The sequence below is a fragment of the Hydra viridissima genome, unplaced genomic scaffold (genome assembly GCF_058129835.1).
Source record: "Hydra viridissima isolate aposymbiotic clone 2 unplaced genomic scaffold, HvirCarnegie_v1 scaffold_14, whole genome shotgun sequence".
Classification (NCBI taxonomy): Eukaryota; Metazoa; Cnidaria; class Hydrozoa; order Anthoathecata; family Hydridae; genus Hydra; species Hydra viridissima.
In genome coordinates this window covers 5,149,464-5,164,282 of record NW_028324313.1, presented here as the reverse complement: position 1 = coordinate 5,164,282, position 14,819 = coordinate 5,149,464, and the positions used below count along the sequence as shown (strand labels likewise).

The window sequence follows — 14,819 nt, the reverse complement described above, 5'->3', positions numbered from 1 at the left end:
AAAATACATTAAAAAAAAAAACAAATAAAAAGTTAAACTGTTCATATGATATTCTTAGAATGAACTAGAAATTCAATCTTTTTTTTTTATAGCTATAATACAATTTATAGGTATTAATGTATAATTAAAATCTACATTTAATTATAGATTAACTTACTACAGATGTTAAAATATAATACATTGGAACAAGTCCTTTATGATAAAGAATGATTCCTAGGTGTCTTGCTAAAAATTCTGGCAAACTATTGGTAGTAAAGTTCCAGATTCATTCCATCATGAATTTCATAGTCACGTAGAGTTATATGGTCTTTGAAAATTGTATACCTGAATAAAAACCATCCCTTTATATTCTTTAAAATGTAATTTCATTATAATTAATACATCTTTAAATTATTATTAATACAAAGTAATAGAATTTGAACTTATTATGTCCAATTAAAAACCTAAAATTTTTATATTATAAAAAATATAAAACTATTTATTACTAATTCATAAATAAAAACAAAGAAAATAATAGATTCAAATCTATTCACCATTTCTTAAGCACAATCCGCTCAAACTTTGTTCCTGTTTGTGCAGCTATCAACTTTTTCAAATCTCCAATTGTATCATCAGAACTAGTTAGAGAAAGTCAGGTTAAAGAAAAATGATTTCGACATACAATAATCTTAAAAAAATTGTATATAAGTTTAAAAAGTTTCACAACGTTGTTGCAAATAAATAATATAATTTGTAGCCTTTATTTTAATGAAGTTTTTTAATAACAGCCATAAACAATTATTTAAAGATAAAAAGGGTAGAAAACGTATGATTTTAAACTATACTGCTAGTTTGTTTAGCGATCACGTTTTTTATACAGCAGCTCCTCCAAAGCTTGCCATTGCTAGTTGCCTCCAGGGCTTGCCTCTTACTCTCATAACGCGTATTTGACAAAAACTTTAACTTAACTTAAGAAAAGGATACTTGCATTTAACGCGTACTTTCTTTCCCAAACGGTCATTGCAAGTTACTTCTATCATATTTATTACAGCCCAAAGAAGTGCACGTATGCAGATATCAGTTGTTAGAGTTGGTCATGAACCAAAATAGAAATTTTTGTTAATGTTTTACAGCGTATTAGTACTCTAGGGTTTTTACAGTTAGGTACGGTACACAAGCGATGCCATGACGTCACAAAGTATTAAGTTTTTTTGATTTTTAGCCATTATGAAGGTCGATCAAACAAGCAGGACAGAAAAATATAGTTAACTAGTAAAATTATACTTAATAAATTTTTTTGGCAAGTTTTTGTCTGGTTTCTTTCTTGAATATTTTTATTAAATTTTTATTTGACAAAAAAAAAAATGAAGGAAAAAGCATCAATGCGATTACAGAGTTAATCCAAACTTTTACAGAAAAATAGATCTTTGCAACAAATATAAATTTTTCTGTAATAGTTCAAGGATGCTAGGGTATATCACTCATTCTTTTTAAATATCTTACCTAAAACGTTAAAAGCTTTAAAAGATAGCAAATAGTATAAAAATGCTCTCCAACTTAAACTAGAAACATGAATTATATACACTAAGAAACGAACAAGAATATGTATTACATTCACTACCCTACGAAAAAAACATGTATTACATACACTAGGAATCGAACAAGAACATGTATTACATACACTGCCCTACGAAAAGAACATGTATTTTTTCTGTTTGTTATCTAATTATTTTTAATATTGACATTTTTTAAACATCCATAATGGTGGTATTGTTTTTTTTTGCGTGTAAGTAGGGTAAATCTATATCTGGCCACGTTCTAATTCTGGCTGATTTTCAGAAGCCCAAAATGTTTTAATGTAATAGTTTATTGGTCTGTTATGAAATAAAATATGATATTTTAAGTTTGTAATTTTAAAATGTGCAGTTAAGAAAATATATAGATATGCTGATGCTTTAAAAACATACTGGAAATATTTGATTAATTTTTTGCTCCCATAAACTCGATGTTTGATATTTTCAAAGTTCTGATAATTACATTCAAACATTGTTGCATTTGTAAATCGTTTGAATTAAAAGTAACATTATATGTTGTTAAAACTGTATATGTAATTATGCTAGTTTTGAATAATGTTCATAAATTCTATTTATATGTGAATTTCTATATATATATATATATATATATATATATATATATATATATATATATATATATATATATATATATATATATATATATATATATATATATATAATTGTATATATTTCTACTGAATGTCCTATATCTAGCCAAAGATTATTCCTAATTCTGGCCATAGATAAGTTTATGTTAACAATTTGTTAAAATATAAAACATCTATAATTTTCAAAACAACACATGTTTATAGATGTGTGTGTTTGTGTGTGTAGTTTTGAAAACTATGTTGTGTATGTAATGTATTAATGATCAAGTAAATAGTTATGCAATTATTATGTGTTATATGTACATGTGTTAGTTTGTATAGACACATGTATATATACTGCATTTTATTATGTATATAGCCTATATAATGTTTAAATGTAATGCATACTTATCTTTGTATTCTTCATAAACATAGTATTATTTATAACTATAAATTTTATTTTAAGTAGATTAATAACATTTTTATAATATTACATTACAAATACTATTTTATAAAGAAAGTTCTATATATAGGCCTTGATACATGAACATGGTCTTGATTAAATGCTTTTTTTGCATAATAATGTTTTAATTTTGTTGTATGATAATGAATGTTAAAGATATGCTCTACATATATTATGGCTATATACACTTATATGCAAGAGCATTTGTTAAATGTTAGTAACTATCCTATAGTTTAATATTATATTTTTTATAGAACTCTGAAATTTTTTATTACAATGGAAAAAAGTAATAAAGTTAAAGTAAAAAAAAGTTTACAAAATATTAAAAAAATGAAGAGCTATACAGAAGTAAATGTGGAAAACACTGTTTATGGAGTGATGCAGCTATGATATCAGCTATTGAAGCTGTAAAAAATGGATTTTCACAGCATGCAGCATGTAAGGCTGTTTTCTGCAGGTTAGACTTTCTGGAAAAACAGAATTTGGAGCTAAGCCTGGACATCCCACCCTTCTAAATGATGAAGAAGAAAATAAAATAGTTGATTTTGCATGCAATTGTGTAGTATTAGAAATATGATTTGGCCAATCTCAGTTTCTAAAATTTGCTGAAAACTTTGCTGCAAAGCATAATAAATCATTCAAAAATGGAACACCTTTTTAAAAATGGTGGTGTGGGATGTGCAAAAGGACAAGCAGATAACTTAAGTCAACCAGAAGTTACAGCTACTGTTAGACATTAGTGTATGAATGCTTGTAAAGTTTCAACATACTTTTCTATTCTTAAAGATGTATTAATGGAAAATAGATTAATTAGTAAACCACAGAACATATGTAGTATGGATGAGACTGGAATGCAGTTTGATTATTGCCCTGAGAAAATAATTGCTAAAAAAGGAGTAAAGTATCTACATAGTCGTACATCAGGTAATTAGGAAACAATTATAGCTTGTGTCAATGCAATTGGTAACTCTCTTCCTCCACATTTTATAGTAAAAGGAAAAACAAATAGGTCACTCAACAGCTTTCAAATTGAAAATGCACCAGAAGGAAGCACATGGAGTGTTTCTGATAGTGGCTGGGCTAAGCAGGGAATTGCATTTCTCTGGTTTACCAAATCATTTCTTCCAAAAATTGGTTCCGACAAATCTCAATTACTTATTTTAGACGGCCATGACTCACACAACTTTTTAGAGTTATTAGATGTAGCTGTGGCAAACAAAATACATTTTTTGGATTGTCAGCTCACACTTCTAATTGGCTTCAGCCTTGTGATTGATCAGTATTTGGCCCACTCAAGAAAGCTTACAAAAAAGCATGTGAAAATTTGATTAGTAGAAAATTTAATTTTTCTGGGATACTAGTTTCAAGAGTAAGTTTTTGTGGATTGATGAAGCAGGCTTGGAATGAATCTGTTACCCCAAATAAAATTATATCTGGTTTTTGAGCTTGTAGAATTTATCCATATAATCCAAATATAATTCCACCAGAAGTGTACATGCCTTATTCATTATACATAGAACCCAATTATCAAAACAATGAGAACCTGTTGAATATTTTAGGCAACCTACCTCAAGTATCTAATGACCATTTTAAAACAGCAGAATGCAATGTTAATCAATTGAAGCAGATGTTGACTTTTATATTTTAACATCTTTAGCAACAAAGCATTCTTTAATATAAAATTTTGACCATACATATGCTATTCCTAATCCATCCCCAGTAAAAAATATAGTTACAGATAATATTGATACTCAAAATGGTGCCATGAACAAAATAGAAATAACAGGTTCAAGTGTCTATCAAAATTTTCCATTTAAAAATCAATTCTTTCCAGGAGATCCAGATTCTGACGTTTTAACATATCCCACTCAAATCATTAAAAAAAAACGAAAACTGCATTGAAACCAAGGTATTTTTTGCTTACATCTCAAGAAGCACTGGATAACAAACATGAAGAAGTTCAAAAAAAAAATTAATCAAAGAAAAAAAAAAGAAAAGAAAATGTTGTTAAAGAGAAAAAAACAGGAGGAAAAAAACAAAAACTTCCTAACTGTAAAAAAAAAAAAAGAAAAAAATTGTGAAGAATTTATTTTTCTTTTGTTTTTATTTGTTGTTGTTATTTTAACTTGAATATTGGTGTTCTAGTTTCTTGCTTATGTAATGTTTCTTCTTTCAGTTGAATTTTTTTCTGTTTAAAAGTATGTAATTTATAAAACACGGTGCATAGGAACATACTCTAAGACCTTGCAACACATCCCCAGAAATTTTATTTTTGATTACCATTACAAAACATTTCCTCATTAAAAAAATGTAAACGACAATTTTTTTTAGTGGGGGCCTGGGGAGAAAACACATATTTTAGGGTAGTCCAGGAATTTTGTTGTTCAAGATAGGTAACTAAGAAGCATGTGGCATACTCAAATTTTTAGTATGTTGATACTGGTAGCAAATGAGGATGACTTGCAAAAAATTAGGGTAATTGGAGCTAAACCAACCCCGCCCCGATCCCTAACTGGCCCCTTCCTAGAACTAACTCTCCTTTAATCGTAAAATTTTTTTTTTTGTTCTATCATAAACTAGATCAAAATTCATCGACAGATTTCAATTTTCATCAAAAAATCTCTTTTCGTTTAAGATTTATAACAATGCAAAGCTTAAAATTACCCCCTGAAATAACTTTGAACGGTCTCAACTTTGAAACGAAAAACTTTTTTTTGATGTAATTTGAAATCTGTCGATGAACTTTGATCTAGTTTAATATAAAACAAGCAAAAAATTGAAAAGTGTTTTTAGGAACCATACCCTGGGGGGATTCGGGGGATCTTCTCGAACACCACAAAATCGAGCCCATGCCCCATATTTAGATTTTCAGAAATGTTTGTGATAGATTTATCAATTTTTTTTTTAAAGTTTTTAAAAATTTTTGTTTAACATTGAAATTTACAGACGGATAAATAATTTTTATTACTTTCTATTTACATTTTTATTGAAATAAAAACAAAGCAAAGCAACCTTTAATTATTAACAATTAGTAAAAGCTAGCAGCTGCTAATTGTTAACAGTTGCATAATAACTCTTTGCACGCGTTGATATACGAACTGAAAGCATGTTTATAGCCATTATTTTGACATTTGATTGATATGACCGATATATCATGCTAATATTATCAATCCATATCAGAAGTTTTTATTTGAAACGTTCATTTAAAATGCCTAAACATGCAAAAGAACATAGTGATTTTGTAAAAAAAATTTTGCATTTGCTGCTTCAGGAAAGGCACGGATTTAAGACCAATAAATAATGCTGAAACAACTTATTTAAATCTAAATAAAAAGAAAAATGAACGAAAAATACCATAATTTGCGGTTAATATTGGATAAGCTAAACATTTCATCCTTAGATTACACAGTATCTGAAGATCTAAAGGTTTTGCTTCAAATGGTTGGAAAACAAACTGCAACATCAAAACACCCTTGTCCGTATTGCATGACGTCATCTCCTGACTTTTAAAAAGCTGATCATTATATCTAGAGTCTTTGTGTACATTGTACGACCAATGGATGGCTGATGGTGCAAATTTAAAAAAAGCAAAAAAGTACACTAATGTTGTTAACCCCCCTTTATTAACAGGCAACAAAAACAAAAAAATACTAGAACTTGTAAATATTCCTGGACTACATATACTGCTAGGTGTTGTAGACAAAATTTTAAAAGAGATTGAAAAAAATTTATTTGAAAACAACGAATGTGGGTTACAGTTTGTTAACCAATATCTGTCTAAAATAAACATCTGCAGAGTGTCCTACCAAGGGTAGCATCGTTTGGAAGGCAATGCTTGTCATTAATTGCTTAAAAATATAGACAGCTTTGAACTGTTTTTTAAAGAGTTTAGTCTTGGAGTTTCCGCTGCCAAATATATTAAGGTACTTAGAGATTTTGAAAAAATAGTTCATGGTTGTTTTGGAAAATCATTAAGCTCCACGTATGTTAAAGATCTAGAGAAGTTCTCTACGAGCTATAGAAATCTAAGGGCTACAATTCCTTTGAAGGTACACATAATTGAGCAACATGTTATTGAATTTATCAACATGAAAGGTGGAGTCTTTGGTATGATAAATAACTTTTAAATTTGATAAAAAATAATTTATAATCTTAGTAATTAAATACTCTATTTCAACAGTTGAATCGTAGAATTTGCATAATTTACGACGAATATTTATTAAATAAACTTGCATTTCTTTTGTACTTCTACTATTCTATAGGCTTAGGTTACTGGACTGAACAAGCTCTCGAATCCATTCATCAGGATTTCAATCAGTTTTGGCGAATGAGAAAAGTTGGAGAGCACAGCCCAAACTATATAGAGGCGCTGAAAAACGTGGTTGTTGCTTACAAGCACTTTTAAAGTAGCTTCCTATTTGCAGAAATGTAGTTTGTAAAAAGTAAAGTGTTAAATCTCCTATGAACAAACTTTTAGTATGACTTTGAAATATAAAATATCAATCATAATGTAACCATAAAAATCAGAGTTTTTTTTTTTTACTGTAATAATAAAATTGCAGTAAACCTTCTCGACCCCTAATAGCCCTCCCCAGGGTATGGTTCCTAAAAACACTTTTCAATTTTTTGCTTGTTTTTTATTAAACTAGATCAAAGTTCATCGACAGATTTCAAATTACATCAAAAAAAATTTTCGTTTCAAAGTTGAGACCATTTAAAGTTATTTCAGGGGGTAATTTTAAGCTTTTGCATTGTTATAAATCTTAAACGAAAAGAGATTTTTTGATGAAAATTGAAATCTGTCGATGAATTTTGATCTAGTTTATGATAGAACAAAAAAAAAATTTTACGATTAAAGGAGAGTTAGTTCTAGGAAGGGGCCAGTTAGGGATCGGGGCGGGGTTGGTTAGCTCCAATTAACCTAATTTTTTGCAAGTCATCTTCATTTGCTACCAGTATCAACATACTAAAAATTTGAGTATGCCACATTGAGTATGCCTTCTTAGTTACCTATCTTGAACAACAAAATTCCTGGACTACCCTAAAATATGTGTTTTCTCCCCAGGCCCCCACTAAAAAAAATTGTCGTTTACATTTTTTTAATGAGGAAATGTTTTGTAATGATAATCAAAAATAAAATTTCTGGGGATGTGTTGCAAGGTCTTAGAGTATGTTCCTATGCACCGTGAAATGAGGTTATGCCTAAATCTAGCCGATGGCCAGAATTAGGTAAGAAGCGGCCAGAATTAAGTCTCAGCGGCCAGAAAGTCTTTTAGCTAGCATCTGAAAAACTGATGTTTAAACACATATCAAGTCACACCCTGTAAATATTGGAAGTTAATACTTTTGGAGAGCACCGAAAAAACCCTTTTGGGGTCTTGTTATATACACGTAGGTGACTTACCTGGCAAATTTTTAAGAATTCAATGTTTTTAACACTTGGAAACAAAATTCTCTGAAAATTCTTTTAAAAATTTTTCTGAAAAAATTTCTAACTTTTAAGCATGTATGCTGTTAAATTACACAACACAGTGTAGAAGCAGGGCTCCATACTCAGGATGTGAAGGGCTTCGCTTGAATCTTTGCCAGTTAGTCTTAAACTTTGAATGCATTGCTTCAGTTGCTTGTTCACTGGACAATCCAAGTCGCTTGCTTCAGTTGCTTGCTTCAGTCGCATTGCTTCAGTTGCTTGTTCACTGGACAACCCATGTCGATCAATGAACTCGGAAATGTGATAAAAAACTGCATATGCCTTTGGAGTCACTGTAACTGGCAGAGAGAGAAAAGAATCTTTGAACTTTTCAATTTTTTCTTTGAAGTCACCCTCAAGTAATTTAACAAAGCAGGAAGAAACAACAACTCTAAAATTGCGAAATGTTTCAATAAAACCCTGAGCTTCATAAGCACAAGCCTTTTCAGCCAGTCTTTGAAGAATGTCAACATTTTATAACAGTTTGTGACATGACAATTTTGGAATCACAAGAGATGACAAAAGAGACGTCTTCAAGATGGATTTGGTCCATCGTCACCTTGACAGTCGCATATGCTTTAGGCACATCTTCCACAATTGCAACAATGAGTTGACGCGATTTGGCACATCTTCCACAATTGCAACAATGAGTTGACGCAATTGCTCGTGATACAGGTGTGAAACCTGTATCACGAGCAATTGAGTTTGTGAGTAGGCGTGAACTTTTTTGTTGAGGACTTTTTGGTGGTTTGTGAGCTAGTTGAAAATATTCATCATCCATTGAACAAAGAGCTAAACAATCATTTATCTGAAGATGTGACTGAAAAAAAACGATTATGTTTATTCTTGTGTGCAAGTAGAGTCAAGTGAATCGACAATTCGTACTAATAACAAAACTAAAAGAAAAAGAAAAAAAATTAGATTCTAATGATATACTTGACAAAACTTTAGTGAAAACATTAGAAATGATTGACCCAATATTGAAAATCCGACTGAAGAAGAGCAGGATGAAGATTATTTGTTTATGAAATCATTAATTCCACAGCTAAAGCGATTAAACAACTATTCCAAAGCTTTGGCTAAAGTTCAAATACAAGCACTTCTTCTCAAATTAGAGTTTCCAGATAAAGGTGAAATAATCTAGCCTCTCTGTTTAACCTATTAATGTGAATCAATAATGTAAATATTACAGTCTAGCTTACTATTGTGTTTAACCAATTGATGTGAAAAGCTAGACAGTTTAAATAAAATCATGGAGGTATAATGTCTTTTATTAACTTTTAAGTAACTGTTGGGGCATATCTAAAACTTAAAAAGATAAAAAAGTATTGCTTTGTTAAATATATCATATTGTCATTCAAAAGAAAGTCTATTAAAGTATATCACAAATGCTCTAGTTATTAACTGGATTGTGGTCACATGATTGAACATAGTCCAATTGCCATCTTTAAAAGTATTGATAGTGTGAGAGCGACTTCAGTCCATTTTATGATCTCGTAATATAATTAAGCTAAAATGTTAATTTTAATTTTATTGCATTCAAAATATTAATCTTGTTTTAAAATGGGTTTAACCAACTTTGTAGCACTTCTGGTTGTCAAGAAATTTGCATTTTTATACTACCTAATTTGACATTTTTTTAGACAAAAAAACGCGTTTTTTTATTTTAGTTTTTTTTTAACATTTTTTTTTAGCGTAAAAAATTTTACGCAACGACTTTAGGCAATAATCTATCTGTTATCATTAAACAATATACAAATAAAACAACTTTCAGTTCACAACTAATCTTTAGAAAAAATATATATACAGAAAAAATATATATAGCAGAAAAATATATATATTCATTAATATAGTCATAGAAACATTACACATTAATATAGTCATATCTCTATTACAACATTAAATTGTGAAAAAATAAAACACAAGGTTGCCCAATTTTAAATTTTCTTAAATATTATAGATACGATATTATAAATAATATAGATTAATATATACGACTAATTTATAATAATATTATATAATTTATAATATATTTATAATATAATATTACTAATGATATATAATAACTATATACGATAAGTTATAACAACTATAAACGTTATAGATATAAATATTATAGATTAATATATACAACTAATTTATAATAATAATATATAATTTATAATATATGTAATATATTTCTAATAAAATATTACTAATAATATATATAACTAGTAATTATTTCAAATAAATTGTAAAATAGGCTTTTTACAAAAGTATAACCTTTCCTTTTTCAAGGTCAACAACCAATGGAAAAGTCCATACTTGATTTTCCTCAGTCTCATAGACCACATCAAACAAAGTTTTTTTTAAGTTAGGAGTTGACTTGTTTACTCGAAGAACTTCACCTGTACACCAAAAGTATTTTTTAGTGTCGATTTTCATTATTTTATGTTGAATAAATTTCCCAAGAAGATAATTAACATCATTTAGAATGACAGTCAAGATGTTTGTTTTTTGTTGATTTGCTAATTGAGACAGTCTTGCATTCTTTAATTTTTCACTTAACTGTTCTTTCTCTTTTGCAATCAAAATATCTCGTTCTTTTCTTTCAATAAGAATAACTCTTCTCTCAATGGGCTCTGGAAAAGTCCTTGTTCTAATAACTGATTGTAAATTACTGAACAACTCATAGTTTGTTAAGTTTATTCGCTTACTACCATGCATTTTAGTTTTGTAAAAATATTTAGGTTCACATTTAACTTCCATAACATACCTATAAAAATCCAACTGTGCTCTTAATATTTTTTTGCTTTTAAATGTGTCAACTAACAAAACATATTCATCATCTGCTTCTTTTGAGGTCAACCACACCTTCGTCCTCAATTTTAACAACTCATTAACCGATTTAGCTTTTTTTAAGAAGGCTTTGTCTTCAGCTCTTTTTTTAGCTTTATGCTTTTCAGACAACCTTTCACTCATTTCAAACTTTAATTCTAATTTTTAGCAATGAGTCACGCTCATCTAAAGTCTTTTTATCCAACCAGTCTAGTGTTTTGTTTTTATACCACATAGTATAAGCTTGTATAGTTTGTATTTTGGCATTTGGCTTTGTACGAATTAAAAGATCCAATACTGCAAAGTCACTTTCTGATGCTTTGTTTGTTGTTGGAACATTCTCTGCAGCCTTACTTATATTATCAGAAGGATGCCAATATTTACCTCCAGGAAGTTGATCAGCAGATTGTCTTTCCAGAACAACTAACAAAGAATGACAAATTACTTCTAATGTCTGCTGTGTTAAAATATTTAAATCAGTGTCATTAGTCTCTTCAAATAATTTATCATACAAAATATCTTTATGAATATTAACATCACTTGGACTGAATATAGGTGTTTTCGAGATCATAATCGATGATGCATTTTTACACAAATCTGAAAGTTTCATTTTTAGGGTTAACAAAAATGGATTCATATCAAGAATACTCTTTTGTGATTCAATTATCCGCCAAAGTGGACCTGTAATTATTTTATCAATTATTCCAAGAGCCCGCACTTCTGCTAAATATAATTTGTTGCTAATATCTTCTTTAACTGCAAGTAAAAGATTATTTTGATTTGGCCAATTTTGAAGAAACTCTAAAATATCTTTTGAATGAAAATACAAAGCTGCAGCATTATAATATAATATATTAAATCTGTTACCAACAAAGGGTGCAAGCATACACTTACTTTGTCCTTTACCAGCAAGAAATGCATTAAAATACCCAGCAACTCCAGCTTCATCACTTCCCCTTACATGAAAAGCTTTACATGCAGTTCTTATTAATCTAGTGGCACCTGATTCAGCAGTATTGAATGCAAAAATATTTTCATAACTAGTACTTAAAACTAACATTTCGAATGAGTTAATTGTTTTATCAGTTTCTGTTGCAAAGTTAGATAATAAATGCAATTTACAAAAAAAATTAGACATTTCAATGAAATCTGCTTGCTCGCCTTTTTTTAAACCTTCCCAGTTCTTTATAACTTTAGGCAGTAACTTTTTCCTCATATCTTTAAGCTTTAAATTAAACAGTGGATTAACTGGCCCAAGATCAGACATGGTAGTTTTAAAAGAACATACAAGGTTAGAAAAATCGTTTTCCTTGCTGCTACTTTCTAAAATGTCACATATATCATCTAATGTTTTGGTTAACGCATTAATAGTACAATCTGCATCACTGCCAGCCATTTCACATAATCCAAAAGATAAAGTACTTCCATTTGTGGTAGTAACTTGGAAATTTTGAAAATGTCTATGATGTTCAGTGGTACCGTCACTGTGAAGACAATTGCCTGAATTAATTTCTACAGTGTTTATCAATTCTTCTGCAACTTGAAGTTGAGCAAGTGCTAAAGCCTCAGTCATAAATCGAGATTTTGTACCAATTGAGGGAAGCTTCTCTATATCTATCTTTGCTAGTTTTTTTAAAACAATTGTGATAACTTCATTAACTTTGTTCATGCTGACATTCAAAGAAACTAACTCCATAATAACTTCTCTTATATCATTAGAATACCTTCCATTTTGAAATGTTATTATTCTGCGATCATGGAGAAGAGAACTTAAATTAAAATCTTTATTTTCTTTGCTTAATACTCTAGTGTCAGGAAAGTCTGTATCCTTTTCAGGATTATTTAAACTGTTAGAAGACAAATTTTCATGTTTATTTACTTCCATGCTAAACTTCTTGTTTACATAATACAATTTTTTGCATGTAATTCTTTTTTTCTCATGAAGGAGTGCAACTTTATTGTCACTTTTTTCAAGCATAACTAACGAAAATTTAACTCTTTTATTAAGATTTTTAATGAATTTATTATAAAAATCTTTTAATTCTTTTATTTCCTTTTTTTGTTTCTTTTTTAATTGATGATGAATCTTTGCTTTATTACTTGCGTGTAATAGTTTATATGTCCTTCTAGGGTCGTTAGATGTAAATTTTTTTTTCATATTACTAATACGAACATTAGCAGATTTGAACTTATTTATAAAACCAGATGAAGCAAGTTTCAATTTTTTAAAACAGTTTTTCGAGGTTTGTTGGTTCAACTTTCTTTTTTTACCCTTCGTTTTATTTTTTTCACTTGATATGCATAATTCACAACTAGTTTCCGAAATAGGCGGTTTAAAGAGCATCAGCTTATATGTATCTCTTCTTTTATTCTTTTTTTTTAACGATTTAAATTTATCTACAACAATTTTAATTTTGTTGTACAAGCTCAAATTATTTTCAGTTACTGAAAACAAATTGGAGAATCGGCTTCTGAAATTCGAGCACACCATTTTCAAAGATTTATCACTCAAGCATTGATACCAATCATATAATTCTTTATTATTCATTATGATAAGGCTAATTTTATACAAATACTGTATTATACAATTAAATTGTTAAATTGTTTTTGCAAATTAGTTACCGTAATAATTTTTGAAACAATATTAAGACGGACTGAAAGGAAGAAGAGGACGGGATTTAGCAGGTTTTATCTTAGATTTAAAAATTAATCTGAATACCCGAATGTTAGCAAAAACTTAGTTTTTTTAAAGTTGTTTTAGACTAACTTATTCTTCACAAAACCAAAAAAAAAAAAAAAAAAAAACAAAGAAAAATAGTTATATATTATTTTAAAGGATGCTAGAATGCAAATAAAATAACTTTAAGCTAAAATAATTACAAATACTTAATTGAAACCGCTCCTACAGCCAGATAAACTGATATTGAAAATTCTAGCAGATATTTTATGAAAGATTAATCATTTTACTTTTCGTAAAACGTTTTACTATGGCATAATAGATTAAAAAAATCGGTCTAAATTTAATCTGAAAAAGTCTTCTTTATATATAAAAAACTTCGCAAATTTTGTCTACGGAATTTGTCACTTGACTGAAGTACCTAATTAAAAAAAAAAAAAAAGAAAATTTCTGAAATTTCTTACAAAAAATTTGCACAAACAAGTAGAAGCTTTTCCCAAAACACATATTTAATAGTTACAAATGTGATTCTTAGCAATTGATTGCAACTGATCAGATCTATATTTCTCCACGTATAAAACATTTTAAGAAATATTTAGAGATACGGAATTTGGGGTTATTACCATATTTTTGGTTTACAAGAGCCGCATTCTTTATAGTATTAAAAAGTATCAACTATTTTGGTACCAAATGAAAGGTGAATACTCTGGGTTTCAAAAAGGTTAAGGTTATATACCCCTCAAAATCCCCGTTTGAGAGTTATAGAATTTCAAACAGAATGAGGGAATTTCACAAAAACCTCAATTTGAGGGGGGTGTAAACTTTATAAAGTCATTAAAGCCGATCAAAAAGATATTATTGAATCAAATTTGATATTTGTTGATGAATATAAATAAAGTTTAAAATTAAAAAAAAAATAACAAACTTAATTTATTGCCCTCATATTTGGGGCTGGGGGGCTAACATTTTGGGGTTTTTGTTGCTCCCAATCTCCAATCACCGCAATTTTTGATGAAAACCAATATGGGGTTTTTGTAATGACATTTACAGGCATAAACAAAAAAAAATAATATCACAAATATTTTTGGGCAAAATTTGTATACTTTTGTCCCACAGTGCTATGGTAAGGTGCGCTGTTAAACCATCAAACATTTCAATAACAATATTTAACGCATATAGTAGGTATGTGCGTAAAAATTTTAAAATATTTATATATTTGATTATTATATATCATTGGAAAGAGCTTTAATTA

General features: G+C 28.8%; 1 protein-coding gene and 2 pseudogenes across 2 annotated transcripts; 1 reads left to right on the top strand and 2 right to left on the bottom strand.

Annotated features, from left to right (window-relative positions):
* Positions 1 to 60: 60 nt before the first annotated feature.
* On the bottom strand, positions 61 to 1,137 carry LOC145181534 (ubiquitin-like protein 5). The gene is made up of 3 exons (XM_080056641.2): positions 964 to 1,137; positions 534 to 617; positions 61 to 324 (listed from the first exon to the last, which is right to left on the bottom strand). Exons 1-3 carry the CDS (start codon positions 1,017 to 1,019, stop codon positions 243 to 245), a joined length of 222 nt encoding a protein of 73 aa, XP_079912767.1. The 5' UTR covers positions 1,020 to 1,137; the 3' UTR covers positions 61 to 242.
* A 1,255-nt stretch (positions 1,138 to 2,392) lies between these two features.
* LOC149878993 (uncharacterized) lies at positions 2,393 to 4,867 on the top strand (annotated as a pseudogene). Its single transcript, XR_016447101.1, has one exon. The product of XR_016447101.1 is annotated as an uncharacterized LOC149878993 (transcript).
* Positions 4,868 to 10,163: 5,296 nt separating this feature from the next.
* LOC149878992 (uncharacterized) lies at positions 10,164 to 13,545 on the bottom strand (annotated as a pseudogene).
* Positions 13,546 to 14,819: the final 1,274 nt, after the last annotated feature.

Bases quoted from the DNA above. Each gene is read 5' to 3' on its own strand.
- LOC145181534 (XM_080056641.2), bottom strand. From the start codon at position 1,019: ATGATAGAAGTAACTTGCAATGACCGTTTGGGAAAGAAAGTACGCGTT. The intron at 618-963 runs GTATCCTTTTCT...TTCTCTAACTAG, and splicing joins AAAGTACGCGTTAAATGCAA to TTCTGATGATACAATTGGAG. The intron at 325-533 runs GTGAATAGATTT...GTTTTTATTCAG, and splicing joins CGGATTGTGCTTAAGAAATG to GTATACAATTTTCAAAGACC.